Below are 15,632 nucleotides of genomic sequence, written 5' to 3' on the forward strand. Positions count from 1 at the left end.
CTTCTTGCAGAGGGTCCATTCACATCGTGAGTCACAGCTGACCTTGTAATACAAGAAATTTAATTCAATAATAAAATGAAAAATCTCAAGTGCAATGGTTATACAAACTATGATAAACAGTTGGAGAATTACTGTGATATATAACTGAATAGCTGCACAATAATTCTGAACACAGCGTGTATCTGTAACAGTAATAGAGTAATATGACTCTGCTTTTCTTTCAGGTCGTCCCTCTGTTGCACCGGCCACCAGATGAATAAACAAACATTACATCTGCAAAATGTAGCAAAATTGTATATTTGATGGAAGTCTTTATTCCACCAAACTGATACATAACAGCTGTAAAGGTGCTGCATTGTTAATCACTGTAACCCAGGTAAAAAAATATGGAATTTTCACTAGAAAATTGATTGTGGTTTAATAAGTATTCAAACTTTTTTGTAAAGTGTGCAAAGAACGTCTCTAGAGATTGGGTGACAGGTCCATTCTGACTCCAGAGGGATTCCGCCCATCGAAGAGCTTGACCTGAAAGGAGAGAAAGAACAAATGTGATTTTTGCGCTCTCTGTAAGGAAACGATGCGGGTGCATCTCCAGGGCGAGCGAGCATTGTAATATAAACCCGTTGCAGTCCTCCGCTGAACCAGAGTAGGGCGCTGGATTGACCACGGGACTGGCGGAGTATTGGAACGCTGAAGAAACGGAGGCGGAAGCGGCAGGTGGCGGAGAAGCGGTGGGTTCTGAAGGCGGCTGTAGAATCCTCCGTAACGACTCCACCAGCTCTGGAAAAGGGTCCGAACCCGCTGGATTCATACTGTTAGAGGTCTGGTCTTCTGTAACGCTAACCAGACTGGACACAGACTTAGAACAAAACCCAAATGGGTATGTTTATTGAACTTCACAAAACAGGTAGAGAGACGGAAGAAGTAAATAGAGGGGCGGAGCGGGTGTCTTGGCGTCTTTGACGTGAGCCATGTACGGGACCAGACAGTGACTGAGTGGAAAGAGTGCACTTAAATAGAGGAGTGGAAGTGATTACGCAACTAGGTGCAGGTGTGCTTGATTAGTATTCAGGTGATTGGGCGCGTTAGTTGGTGAGGGAGTCTGGTATACCCGTGACACAGATAAGGCATTGCGTATGTATTCTGCCTTTAGATTACATTTTGCACCTGTCTGCTTGTGTTTGAAACGTTTATTAGACCAAGGATTGATCAATAACTGCCTACAGTTACATGAACTGCCTGAATTTCAATAAACTCTGCTCTGTTATGCTTGCGTTTAGATGATCTTTATTGCAAATTATTGTAACAATAACAAGTACATTTGAAAATGAAATCATTACAGCAGTTAGTATAATATGCAAATATTAAGTGCACCAACAAAAAAAACTCCTGCACCCCATCCTCTGCACCTTTGCGTATCTAAAACGAATGGTTGCTACCTCAAATTACTATTAACACTGAAGAGATTCATACTGAATGTGCAATACCAGAACCCTGACACTAACATAATATAGCTATTTTCATTATGTTTTGATGTAATGACATTGCTAGTTTTTCCTCAAGATTAGCCACATACAGTATGTGTGTAATACTAATTTTTGTGCTTGCTGTATTTCCTTGCTGACCCCTACAGGTGACTGTGGAGAGTGGCCGCTCCCGAGGTTTTGGATTTGTGAGCTTCTCCTCTCCAAATGAAGCAGCCATTAAAGAGATGAATGGAAGGATGATGGGCAGGAAGCCACTATATGTGACGCTGGCTAACAACAATAAGCAGCGCAAGGCTTCCCTCACCCAGACTGAACAGTGTACAAGAAGCAGCAGTCCAACTGAGCCACACACAAGACCTCACAGCTTCTTGCAGAGGGTCCATTCACATCGTGAGTCACAGCTGACCTTGTAATACAAGAAATTTAATTCAATAATAAAATGAAAAATATCAGGTGCAATGGTTATACAAACTATGATAAACAGTTGGAGAATTACTGTGATATATAACTGAATAGCTGCACAATAATTCTGAACACACAGTGTGTATCTGTGACAGTAATAGAGTAATATGACTCTGCTTTTCTCTTTCGGGTCGTCCCTCTGTTGCACTGGCCACCAGATGAACAAATATACATACTGTGTACCATATACTTCAAACTGTATACTTCCTTTTTACAATAAATTACATAATTAATTAACTGCAAGCTTGTACCACTATACCATCCTGTCAATAATCTTTCTCTTTTTAGTTTATGACTTCTTTTTATTGAGTATGTGAAATGTAATATCTATGAATAGTAAAAATTTACTACAGTAAACTGTGTGCAATTTGTTAATTTCTACACCGTGTGTGATTGTATTACACTCTTGGGCTCTAGATCTGTATCCTGCATTTTACACTTTTGCACCTTTTTTCTTGAGCGCTGTGTTTGAAATGTTTATTGGGCTTTATTTATCAGATCCCAGATCAGAAAATCACTGCACTGGATCACATGAACTGTCTGAATTTTAAGAAGCTCTGCATATAAACACACATAATGCTCATCCATGTTATGCTTGCATTTAGTGGATAGTTTATTGCAGAATTATTATTGAAGAAAATTCATTATGGAAGAACTCATTGCATGTAAAAGCAAATAAACAAGTTTCAGGTGGGGGGGTTGGGCTATTTCAGCAGTTGATAACAATCAAATATAAAGCACCCCAACATCAAAACTCATCAAGCTGACAGGGTTTGATTCCTTTTCAGACTGAAGAGAGGCCACTGTGGAGAAATCTCGAATCCTTCAAGGTATTCTGTCAATAGCAATAAAAAGAACAGGGAAGAAATTAGTCATGTAGAGCTGCACTTAAAATACCTTTCATACTGTGTGTATTGTATGTACTTGAGAACTGAAGTAATTCAGATGACAGATTTAAAAAAATATATATATAATAAAAAAATTAAAAAAAATTTTTTTCAAAATAATAAAAAGCTATGCCAATATTTAATTTAAAAAATGTTTTATATAAAATTATATTTAGGGATGTAGTATATATATATATATACACACAATGAAACTCACAGTTACAGTCGAAAGCAATTCGCAGGTACTTGTAAGTGCCAAAGCAGGGGTCAGGCAAAATAGATGTTGTAACAGGCACCTCACAAACATTCCTGTTATTACATCTGCAAAACAATGTTTTTTCATTTGAATTGTTTTTTTATAAAAATCAGCAATGTATGTTAACAATAATAGTAATTTGCAATAATAAAAAAAATAATAATGAAAGTCACACATCAGTTAATACTTATCAGTTACCTAGATGCAATAATCTGACTTGCATTGGCCAAGGAGCAACTTTTGTTAGTGATCTGATCGTAAGGTCGACCTGCAGCACATGTGGTGGAATCGCTTCGGCCATAGAAAGCGCGGAGGATCTTTATACGACGATAACCTAAAATTTAAAAAAATTGGGCAAGGATAGGCTTTTAAAACTAATAAGCCAAAAGTAAAAGCAAGGGGAAAAGGACCAAAATTGTGATGAAGCTATGCTAATTGACAGACTCTAATGAGATATTGTCTTAAAATCAATGTTCTATAATAGAAAGTGTATGATATAATCTTTTATGTACTTATTTTATAGTACAATTTTATAGGTAGATAATAAGAGGGGGAAAAAATAACAAACCGCAGTTCAGCACAGCAGTACCACCATCGCAGGTAACAACTATTGCTGCAGAAAACAAATTGAATAGTAAATACAATTAATTCTTTAGTTTTTTGTTTAGATTGTTATTTTATATTTTACATGACACTTGTTACACATACTGCAAACATCACTTTCAAATAATTTCCTTAATATGGTTAAAATCCAAATGTTAAAGAGAAAGAGGGAAATGTTTTAAAAGAGAAAAAATGAAAGTGAGGGAAAAGGGAAGAGAAAGATGGGTAGAACAAATAAAACTTTATGCCAACTGCATTATGCAAGTCTAGCCCTTCTTGTTATAATTATATGCTCCAAATATCAATCAAATACACTTTAAAGGAGAGGAAAACTAATATTAAAATATATATACACTTTTCTGTATAATAGGTAGGAAATTGTTCAACACTTGCTGGTTACATTGATGTTGCCATCCTAAACCTATAACTACTAAAGATGCTGTTCTGCTCATCACAGATATAAAGAGTGACTATTTGAGTTACTTAAGCCTTCTTATCTCCATAAACCAGTCTTTTTTGTGCAAGAGCAAAACAAGTTTGTGTATTGTATTTATTCAGTAAATATTTATTAAAAGTAAAGTATTTATTCACATTCACTTTCTGATTAGTAACTTTAGTAAGTTTATATATTCAACTTGAAAGACAAAATTGAAAAATTGATCCCAGTATTTTAATGTCTAGTTTCATAAGAAATCATAAGAAAATGTTTGCATTGTCGGCTAATTATATGTTTTGGAGAATGTGGGATGTTTAAACTTACGGCAAACACGGTGCCGGGGATAACAGGTAACTTGATTCTCTAGGAAGAGATTATTATACAGATATTTGAGCAAGTAAACCTGAAATACCATCTGAGAAACCATTTCTATTAGTTTATATTATATATAAAGTTGTAAAAATGTCATTGTTTGTATGCATTCAGATATTACCTCCAGACACATGCAGGTCCTGAAAGGCAATAAATACTGAAAAGAAAAACAAACACATAGATTACTATCAAAAGACCATAAATTCTATTCATTGTTGACTCTTTCTTCTGTTAGGATGCAAGAGGTAGCTTATCACATGCATTGCTTTTATATGAAAAAGTTATGAAAGAAACTTACAGGTGAATAATGTGAGCTTCAGGAGCATCATGATGCTGGCTGAGTCAAAGTCACAGAGCTGCACCACAGATCAATTAATATTTCCAGGAAACAAATCATAATTAAAAAAAAAAACTAATACAAAGACTACATTGCTACGCTTTTATTCTTTTCCCTGACATATATAAAAGTTTTTAGTCACTTATGTTAAACATGCATATGATACTAACATAAAACTAAATGTTACAACAATGTTATAAATAGGAAATTTGAAAAGAAAATACTGTGAAAATGTATTCTATCCATTTGGGGATGTTTACCCCAAAATGTTTGGGAACCCAAGATGTAACAATACTTGACTAAATACTTATTATGGTATATGTTATATATAATTGAATACTTATATTTGTTATTCTTGCTAATAATGATGATGAATGCTACACTTTGTATTATATTCCAAAACTTCAGTTACTTATGGATCCATGGATCCATGCTTAACAGAATAAAGTACTTACATATAATCTTTCAGCACTAGCAGGTTCCCTGCTCTGATGTTAAAACAGTGCAGCTTCCCCTAAGCTGAACTAATGCGTGCATATATATATATACACATACATATACGCAAGTCTATCCTATCCCCTTCAGCTTTACCTCCTATTCACCATAATTGTACAAGAATTAGTTATTGTGCACAGTTGGACGCAAGAGTTGTAGTTATTCCTCATTCTGTATTCTTGCACTATTTAGGTTATTGCTTCATAATAGATATTGCAGATATTCCCCAGTTTTAGCATATAGTTAGTGCTCATATGTAGACAACAGCGATGCACTAGTAGAAACTGTTTTGTCATCTAGAACATTTGGCCTTCTTTGCCAAAGGTAAAAAGGAGACATATATATAGATATAATTCAGTATGAACAGTAAGTTTACCTGGAGTCAGTTTATACATACAGTGAGGGAAAAAATGATTTGATCCACTGCTGATTTTGTATGTTTGCCCACTGACAAAGAAATGATCAGTCTGTAATTTTAATGGTAGGTTTATCTGAACAGTGAGAGACAGAATAACAACAAAAAAATCCAGAAAAACACATTTCAAAAAAGTTATACATTAATTTGCATTTTATTGAGTGAAATAAGTATTTGATCCCTTTGCAAAACATGACTTGGTGGCAAACCCTTGTTGGCAATCACAGACTTCAGACATTTCTTGTAGTTGTCCATCAGGTTTGCACACATCTCACATCTCAAGGAATTGGGCCCACTCCTCTTTGCAGATCCTCTCCAAGTCATTAAGGTGTTGTGGCTGACCCTTCAGCTCCCTCCACAGATTTTCTATGGGATTAAGGTCTGGAGACTGGCTAGGCCACTACAGGACCTTAATGTGCTTCTTTTTGAACCACTCCTTTGTTGCCTTGGCTGTATGTTTTGGGTCATTGTCAGGCTGGAATATCCATCCACGACCCATTTTCAATGCCCTGGCTGAGGGAAGGAGGTTCTCATCCAAGATTTAACGGTACATGGCCCCATCCATCGTCCCTTTGATGCGGTGCAGTTGTCCCGTCACCTGGGGATGGTGTACTTGGGGTCATAGGCAGCATTCCTCCTCCTCCAAACACGGCAAGTTGAGTTGATGCCAAAGAGCTGGATTTTGGTCTCATTTGACCACAACACTTTCACCCAGTTCTCCTCTGAATCATTCAGATGTTCACTGGCAAACTTCAGATGAGCCTGTACATGTGCTTTCTTCAGCAGGGGGACCTTGCGGGCGCTACTGGATTTCAGTCTTTCACGGCGTAGTGCGTTACCAATTGTTTACTTGGTGACTATGGGCCCAGCTGCATTGAGATCATTGACAAAATCCTCCAGTGTAATTCTGGGTTGATTCCTCACCGTTCTCATGATCACTGAAACTCCATGAGGTGAGATCTTGCATGGAGCCCCAGACCGAGGAAGATCGACAGTCCTTTTGTGTTTCTTCCATTTGGGAATAATCGCACCAACTGTTGTCACCTTCTCACCAAGCTGCTTGGCGATGGACTTGTAGCTCATTCCAGCCTTGTGTAGGTCTACAATCTTGTCCCTGACATCCATGGACAGCTCTTTGGTCTTGGCCATGATGGAGAGTTTGGAATCTGGTTGATTGCTTCCTTCTGTGGACAGGTGTCTTTCATACAGTTAAGGAGCTGAGATTAAGAGCACTCCCCGAGAGTGCTCCTACTGTAATCTCAGCTCCTTACCTGTATAAAAGACACCTGGGAGCCAGAAATCTTTCTGATTGATAGGGGATCAAATACTTATTTCACTCATTAAAATGCAAATCAATGTAGAACTTTTCTGAAATGCGTTTTTCTGGATTTTTTTTGTTGTTATTCTGCCTCTCACTGTTCAAATACACCTACCATTAAAATTACAGACCGATCATTTCTTTGTCAGCGGGCAAACGTACAAAATCAGCAGGGGATCAAATCATTCTTTCCCTCACTGTATGCTTTCTGAAGCGGAAGAGCACTTTATCATTCTACAGCAGGTTGTCTTCAAACCTAATAAACTGGCATTCATTGTTGTATATAGATTTGAAAAACACTGGGGCACTAAGATGGTAGTTAAGATGGTAGTTAGTGTTGTATAAATATATACAGCTAAAATGTTCACAAAATTACTCCAAGAGTATAAAATTTCTCTGTTAATATCACTGCACTGCACTTGTGTTCACTACATGAAATACCGAATAGCAATATTTTGTTACGCTGAATCACAGCTGTCGTAATAACAGCACTGATGAATAATTCTGCAGCCACAGGCTTTATTCAATTTTAATTTTTGAAAGACTATTATATTACACAAGAGTCTGATTTTCCTTCCTGTTTCACTGGCTGTTCTGTGCTTCTCATGTGTCTCCATACATTAGCGAAATATAAAACAAAATGTAACTCTAGTTACAAAACATCCTCTACATAATACTTTGTAAATGTGCATAGAGTTATCTCTCCCATCAATGATGAACTAGTGTTAAGACATCGGGTTCATTGCAACCTTGCAACAGCTTCCACAGCCAGCCATAAGAAAAAAGTTTTGAAAGACATTTTGCTACAAAGCCTTAATTTCTTCTATGTATGGAGACTTTTAAGACACCCTGCATAATTATTGTAACTAACTTTTCCACCTCAAATGACTGCAGATAAGGCATTGCGTATGTATTCTGCCTTTAGATTACGTTTTGCACCTGTCTGCTTGTGTTTGAAACGTTTATTAGACCAAGGATTGATCAATAACTGCCTACAGTTACATGAACTGCCTGAATTTCAATAAACTCTGCTCTGTTATGCTTGCGTTTAGATGATCTTTATTGCCAATTATTGTAACAATAACAAGTACATTTGAAAATGAAATCATTACAGCAGTTAGTATAATATGCAAATATTAAGTGCACCAACAAAAAAAAACTCCTGCACCCCATCCTCTGCACGTTTGTGTATCTAAATCTTGGTCTAATTCTTTTTCAGGTTGAAGAGACTGGGGAGAAAGCTGGAATCCCTTGAGTTGCTCTGTGAACAGTAGCAAAAAGAACAAGGGGGGAAAATATAGTCATTCAGATTAAGGCTGAAAGCATGTATTTAAAGTTCTGAATCTTTGTATTTAAAATAAAATTTGTGATTGCAATTTATATTCATATATAATCATCTTAATCATCTTTTTACATTTAATAAAAAAATAATATTTAAAGATGTTTCTCTTTATTTCATTATTTATCCATCTACCTTGACCTTTAAATTATTTTATTGTGAATTGTTGGTTTTTGACTTAAATAAGAAATAAAATATGGGCTGGTGTAGAAAACTGACTAATCACCCTAAAGTTGATTATTTCCAAATAATAGATGTGTTTTATTATAATTAATTAACTTATAACTATATAAGTAACATAAAAGTAAAGTTTTATTATAAGTAATTAACTTATAACTATATAAGTATTATATATAAGTATAATAGTATATAAGTATTATAACTTTAACTTATAATTATCACTGATTCATTGAATCTCATTTAATTTAATTTAATTAATGCAATTAATTATATTCAAATATTTATTTATATATGTATTAATTAATTGAATAATGAGCAAGATAAGTGACTAATTGTTTCTTTTTATCACTTGTTTTATAGCAGCTATAAACAGTCAGTCAGAACCCAGAAAGTCCTCGGTCCTGGCATGTTACAAAGTTTTAAATTGTTTACTATTATATAAATACAGTATACTATATATCATAATACAGTATTTCAATGTATAAACAATCTACATTGCCCTCACTACTAAGTGATTCTTGGGCTTTAGATATATGAGAGGGAGAAACTTACGGTTAAATACAGGAGTATGCAATTGTCAGGTACTTAAAGGTGCCAACACAAGGGTCAGAGAAGAAATTGTTTGTCGCAGGCACCTCACACCTGCTCTGTCCCTCACATCTGCAGAAAATGGATTTTCATTTGAATTTTCTCCATAGATTTTAGTATTGTATTATAATGATAATAGTCTTGTATAGCAATTATAAAGATGACACTTCAGTTAATACTTCTGTTACCTAGCTGCAACTTTATTTACTGCGTCAGGTGAATAGCAATTTGTATAGGTGATTTGACTGGTAGGTCGTCCTGAAGAACATGTGGTGGAATCAGTTCGTCCGTAGTTAGCACTGATGATCTTTATACGGTGAGCACCTAGAATTAGAATTTTGGCCCAAGGGGGAAAAAATGTACTTATTAAAACTTAACAGCTACAAAGAAAAGCAGTGGACAAAAGATTAACTTGGTGAAAATAAGATATTGTCTTAAAGTCTTTGTTTTATAATAGGTATTGTACTTTTTCTTTATTACATAACATGCTGCATAATAAGTAGATATAAAGGGTAGATAAGAAATAATAAAGGGGAAAAGAGTACAAACCGCATGTCAGCACGGCAGTATTGTGTTCACAGGTCACAGTCGTTCCTGTAGGAAATTTGTTGGCTTGTATATATATTAAACATTATTTTCACATAATTTCTAAAACCCACTTTTAATCCAAATTTTTTAAACAAAATCTTACAACCAAAATGATACAAACTATAGATGTACATATTAAAAATCTTTAACTTATCGTTACTAATTTGTAACATTTATACTATGAATGGATAAAAAAAAAAAACCTTAAGTTCATGTCTGATTACCCAAAATTAATTAAGTAAAAGGAGACTATTAAAGGAGAAATAGCTTACTTACTAGTGCACATGTAGGACACAGTGAGGTATTTAACAGTCTCACTGCAAGGGTCAGTAAAGATGCTGTATGAAGCTTCTACAGTGCATCTGCTCTGTCCATTACAGCTTTTAAAGAAAGTAAGATAAATTAGTCACTTAATAAATCGGTAAAAGTGAATCTAAGTAAAACATTTATTGGAAAAAACAAGCATAAAAAGTTACAGTGTGGCCACTTTTGAGGATGTTTTTGGAGCGAAACAGTTGGTGTTCTGAATCAAGCTGTTAGAAAGTCCATTGGAACAGGTTACTGAATCACTGCGGCCATAGTTCGCATTTATGATCTGAATAGTTCCGTCTCCTGCACAGAGACACCAATAAAACTACTGGATTAATGGCAACATCAAAAGAAAATAAAGAGAAAGACCCAATGAAGTACCGCAGTCCAGTGTGCTGTAGCCACGCTCACAGATCACAGCGACTCCTAAAGGAAGGGGAAAAAGTGCATGCAATGTGATTAACTAGTACAGCAATAAACCATAAATACATATTATATAATTATAAAAACAACCCAAAAATTATGCTACATGTTTTTAAACAAACACTTAGATAGTCCAATCCAGTACTGCAATGGGTCAGTAGTAGATTGGATTCAAAATATATATTTTCTAAACAAATACTTTGTGTTATTATCAACACTTTGAACAAATTTCATGTAGACTGAGACAACACATTTCTGGTATTTAGCAGATGCCCTTATCCAGAGCGACTTACAATTCAGCTAATTTTCTATACAAGTGAGGAATTAAGGGTTAAGGGCCTTGCTCAGGGGCCCAGCTTGGTGGACCTGGGCTTGAACTCACAACCTTCCAATCAGTAATTCAACACCTTGACCACTAAGCTACCATGTCCCCACAGGGTACACAGAAATACAGTTGAAGAATTTGGCAGCAGAAGCTAGGACAAATTTAGCTTGGTTCTTGAGAGAATGTCAGTACTGGATCAGTATCAGTATGTTAGCAGCAAATATTGTGTCGGTTACATAAGAGTCCACCAATCCCTTTCTCTATAGACTACTTACGGCCACTGATGCACTCATAAGTGGTGTTGTAGTACTTGTAAGTTCCATAACATGGGTCAGGGGTATAAAGTAAAGCTGTCTTTACCTCACACACTCTTAGTCCATTGCATCTGTTCGGGATAAACAGACCAAACACTTTCAGCAGGGTTATCTTCATCTTATAGGAAAACTAAGATTAATATTTTGTTAGGAATGGGGCAGGCAACTCTCTGAGAGTGATGTCGGTAAAGAGAGAGAGAGAGAGAGAGAGAGAGAGCTAGTAAGAGAGAACTTTAAGATTTGTTAACAGTATAGAAAAATGTAAAGATAATATAAATAATCACTGAAATTATTAAAATCACAAAATTATATAGCTATATAAGCTATATCACAAATCAGCTTTATAAAAATCTAGATATAGATTTTTATCCCTATCACACCACAGTGGTCAAATCTGTTGATTTGAATTCTCAAATCTGATTGGCTGCAAGGTGTTGATTCATTTCCACTATCTCAGAAGCTTTGCCTTTTGTACCAGTTTTAATTCAAAAGATAGGTATTTATTAGCTAACTTTTTCTGTAAATGTCCCACAATATTAAATGTATAAAAGTACAATTTTAAAAATATATATAAATATAAATTATAAATGAATAAAAGCTTGACCTGTTTTTAATGACAAAGGATACCATAGAAGCAGAATAAAACACTTCAGGGCGTGTTTTTATGTGCAAGTTATATATGTGCTGATTGCAGTAACTCTGCTTAAAGGCCACATCACACCACTATGGATTTAATTATTTAATTGTTTCATTAACTAAATCACTGCATGTATATTCCAAGCCAAGGAAACCAGTACCTATCAGCAATAGTGGAAATCTTCGAAGAACAGCTGGTATTGACAGGGTTAAATGGGTCCCAGCTAATACCACAGGTATCGTTGTCAGTACGGCCATACAAAGAAGACTTCACTAATATCAGTCCGGTGTCTGAAAACATATTTATAAATGTATCATAGTACTGCGATACATGTTTTCCTATGATAATAAATAAAAGTTTTATAGCACTATCCTAGACGCATAATATACTGTTGGAGAACTGAAGCTTACCACAAGCAAGCTGCTGGATATCATCATCGCAGGTAATTATATTCTCTAGATGGATAGATTATTTGCACAGATCTTTAAACATATTAGCCTGAATTATTTCCTTAGGTTCTCCATTATCACATATTAGTGTTTGTTTCTTTAATGTTGGCTTTTGAATGCATTCAAATATTACCTCCAGCAACAAACAAGCTCTGAGCTGCAATGACTGTAAAGCAAAAAAAGGTACCTTACTATTAAAAGATTAACAGAAATCATACTAGTTCTACCATTATGATGCATTTAAGCCATTTATACCCAAGGTATTACTTATTATTTGGAAAATCATTGGAAGAGACTTACAGGTGAGTAGAGTGAGCTTCAGGAAGAGTATCATGATTTTAAATGGATTTGGAGCTGAAGCTGGAACTTCAAGCACTGAAACACTGTAATCGATATATTTATACATATAAACGTACATGTTGAGTACCAGGACATACCAAAATATTTCCTTTTACAAAAGGACTCCTAACCTTACAGAATAAAGCAGTGTACACCTACTGTCCACTTTATTAGGAATACTTGTAGAACTCGTAGTACTGCACATTTTTGCAGTTTTCTGATAAGCCAATCTCTCTAACACAGTCACACACACACCCAGAACTGAACTGCACAAAACTCTCTGTCTCTCTCTCTCTCTCTCTCTCACACACACACACACACACACACACACACTCACACACACACACTCACACACACACACTCTCTCTCACCTGTGTGAACAAACTTATATTGTACATTACTTATAATGTACATATATAATACATATAAATGTATCATTAGTCTTCAGTACAGGTTTTCATTAACCAAAAAGTTTGAAATAGTGTCAGTGTCAATCAATTTTCACTTTACTATTAGAGTTGATATGCTCCCTGCTATTCACACTAGACATCAACATTTCAATTTACGCAACAATTAATCAGGGTGAACTTAGATCAAGGGCACACCGGAATAAATACGCTAAACTATATCAGTGAAAGAGCTGTGAATGCAAATGACTAAGCTTATAAATTCATTTAGGAAATAAACATATAGCAATTCTATGGTTTTTCTTAAATTTTTTATAGACCTAAAAATTATTTACTGAATATTTACTTATTTTATTCAATGGACCCCTTGAAACTATGAGACAGATTGAGAAACACTGGACTAGTGATAAGTATGTTTGCACAAATCCACACAATGATGAAACCAAACAGTTTTGGTTTGGCAGTAAACATAACTTAGGAGCACATGTCCAACCTCTCTCTTTCTCCAGGATCCCAAATTCTCATCTAAATTTTTACATTATTATATTCTTCTTCAACTTCTTCTTCTTCTTCTTCTCATACCATATTTCCATCAGTACTCATTTTGCTTGTATTTTAGATGCATGTATGAAGCTTTTCTCTTTTAGCTTGCATTTGTATTTAATTGCTGCGTTTGTAGTTTTTAAGTTGGTGCATTTTGTATTTAGTTGGTGCTTTTCTGAATTATGAATTTATCAGATTGGGATTGTGACTGCATGACTGTCACTTGACTGTGTCTAGTTGGTCTCTGTTGCTGGATATAGAGCTCAGAGCAAATAGAGTATCAACATCACATTAAAATATATATATACACATATTATAGAGGTAGTCACGCTTATTGGTGATTGACTAATCTTGTATATTTCATTAGTAACACCTAGCTGATTATTACCTTTTTTGTAGTAGTAGAAGTGTTTACTTTTTTTTAGAATTTTTGTTAAGCTGTTTTTGCCACCTGGTTTCTACATGTTGGTTTATTCTGGGGGGAAATTTCTGTATAATAAAATCTATTGTTGTTGTTGTTGTTGTCATCTGAGATAATTTGTTTGTTCATAGAATTTGGTGAGGACCACACTAATTGCTGCAAAGGTGGCTTTTTTTCGATGAAGGAAACATTCATTATTTCCATCAAAATCATTATTTCTAACTCTGACATGTCAGCATGTCCTGTTCTTTTGCTATATTTTCTATTCAGACTAATTTCATGTGTGTGTCCTTGGAAAATAAATACAATTTTTTGAGTGATCCCAAACTTTTGAGCAGTAGTGTACATATTCACACACTCATTCACACCTGGGGTAATTGAGCAGGAAGGAACCAGGGAGCTTTTAGCTGTGAGGCAGGTAATGCTACCCACTGCCCCAACATGCTGCCTGTATAATGCCAGTTAAATGGTATCATGAGATACACTGTATACTGAGTTAGACAATACTGGTTTATAACTGGTTCAAAATAAACAAGGAATGAAATAGTTACAATCATTAAGTGTAGAGGTACTGTAACTAAATATTTTGCATATATATTTCCGTTTTTATTTTAAGACTTGAAGTACTACTAACATTTAAAATTGTTCTTTTGACATGGAGGTCTAATATCTGGACAGTAGCTTAAAAATGCTCCCTGCTAATTTATAATCTAGTTCTTCTGCTGCCATAGGTTTCTATTCATTTTAACTCACCAATGTCGAGCAGTCAGATTAAATATATTTTGTATGGCAGGTCTTTGAATCTTCTCCTTAAATCCTCTTCACCTGCAGCTAAAAAGTGTTCTTCAGTTATTAAAAGATATTACTAGATTACTAAACTTAACTGATATTACTAAACTAAATTTAACACCATTGAAGCTCTCAGATCCCCAGAAATTGAGTGTGTGATTGTACCATATATTGATTTGCAAACGACCTTGATTGAGTCAGAATATGTACACAAAGAGACAGATAAGCACCAGTAGCCCAAACAAACTGCGTGGCGAAATGTGGACTGGACTTACCGGAACAGCTGAAACGAGACATCTATAAAATGAATGTACAACTACACGAAATGTGATGATGTAATGGGGAAGAAAGACCAGATGCTATTGGGACTATCTGCGTCTGTTCCCAAGGAGAAGGGATTTAAAGAAATCCCTAAAGCCCATAGTGAGATATTGCCTCGATAGAAACTTACAAGAATTTTTGCAAAGTGTAAAGTGTATATGCATATATCTAAATTTATATATCTACAGTATAGAATACCATTATGTGTCTTCGAGTAAGATTGTCAAGATGTTTTCATTTTTTTTTTTTTAGGACCGTGCTCCTAGTGGTGAAGGAAATGTGATCCCACAATTCACACTTAGAAGCTGGAGAGAGGCTACTGCATCTGAATGGCAGAAGCTGCTGACAGGCTCCAAACAGTCTATGCCTCAGTGTAGGAATTAGGTGGATAACACTATGCTGTGCTGCATCTGAGCTTGTAGCACATGCATACACATGACTTGCTTTGAATATTTGGTCAATCGCAGCCCATTAAGAAGAAGCAAAGGTAAAAATAAAATGTCAGTGTAACCAAACAAATCACTCTGTACACTGTACACAAAAACACTGTAACTTAGAAGGATGCTGGGTTAAAGGGTGATTGCTGTGACCT

At 35.3% G+C, this 15,632-nt stretch overlaps 3 protein-coding genes across 3 annotated transcripts; 1 reads left to right on the top strand and 2 right to left on the bottom strand.

Annotated features, from left to right (window-relative positions):
• Window positions 1-577: 577 nt before the first annotated feature.
• Window positions 578-2,253, top strand: LOC131352890 (polyadenylate-binding protein 3-like). The gene is made up of 3 exons (XM_058389417.1): window positions 578-583; window positions 651-821; window positions 1,634-2,253. The coding sequence occupies exons 1-3, from the start codon at window positions 578-580 to the stop codon at window positions 1,898-1,900; spliced, it is 444 nt and encodes a 147-aa protein (XP_058245400.1). The 3' UTR covers window positions 1,901-2,253.
• Window positions 2,254-2,538: 285 nt separating this feature from the next.
• On the bottom strand, window positions 2,539-5,394 carry LOC131353397 (rhamnose-binding lectin-like). Its single transcript, XM_058390397.1, has 8 exons — window positions 5,296-5,394; window positions 4,802-4,859; window positions 4,625-4,660; window positions 4,456-4,494; window positions 3,661-3,705; window positions 3,291-3,426; window positions 3,054-3,157; window positions 2,539-2,784 (listed from the first exon to the last, which is right to left on the bottom strand). Coding segments are annotated over exons 2-8 (393 nt in total). The 5' UTR covers window positions 4,833-4,859; window positions 5,296-5,394; the 3' UTR covers window positions 2,539-2,782.
• A 2,716-nt stretch (window positions 5,395-8,110) lies between these two features.
• On the bottom strand, window positions 8,111-14,883 carry LOC131353389 (rhamnose-binding lectin-like). Its single transcript, XM_058390387.1, has 13 exons — window positions 14,684-14,883; window positions 12,521-12,603; window positions 12,354-12,386; window positions 12,182-12,226; window positions 11,932-12,061; window positions 11,096-11,205; window positions 10,454-10,498; window positions 10,240-10,375; window positions 10,040-10,143; window positions 9,725-9,769; window positions 9,364-9,499; window positions 9,140-9,247; window positions 8,111-8,329 (listed from the first exon to the last, which is right to left on the bottom strand). Exons 2-12 carry the CDS (start codon window positions 12,552-12,554, stop codon window positions 9,142-9,144), a joined length of 924 nt encoding a protein of 307 aa, XP_058246370.1. The 5' UTR covers window positions 12,555-12,603; window positions 14,684-14,883; the 3' UTR covers window positions 8,111-8,329; window positions 9,140-9,141.
• Between the last annotated feature and the right edge of the window lie 749 nt (window positions 14,884-15,632).

This window comes from Hemibagrus wyckioides, linkage group LG05 (assembly GCF_019097595.1).
Source record: "Hemibagrus wyckioides isolate EC202008001 linkage group LG05, SWU_Hwy_1.0, whole genome shotgun sequence".
NCBI lineage: Eukaryota > Metazoa > Chordata > Actinopteri > Siluriformes > Bagridae > Hemibagrus > Hemibagrus wyckioides.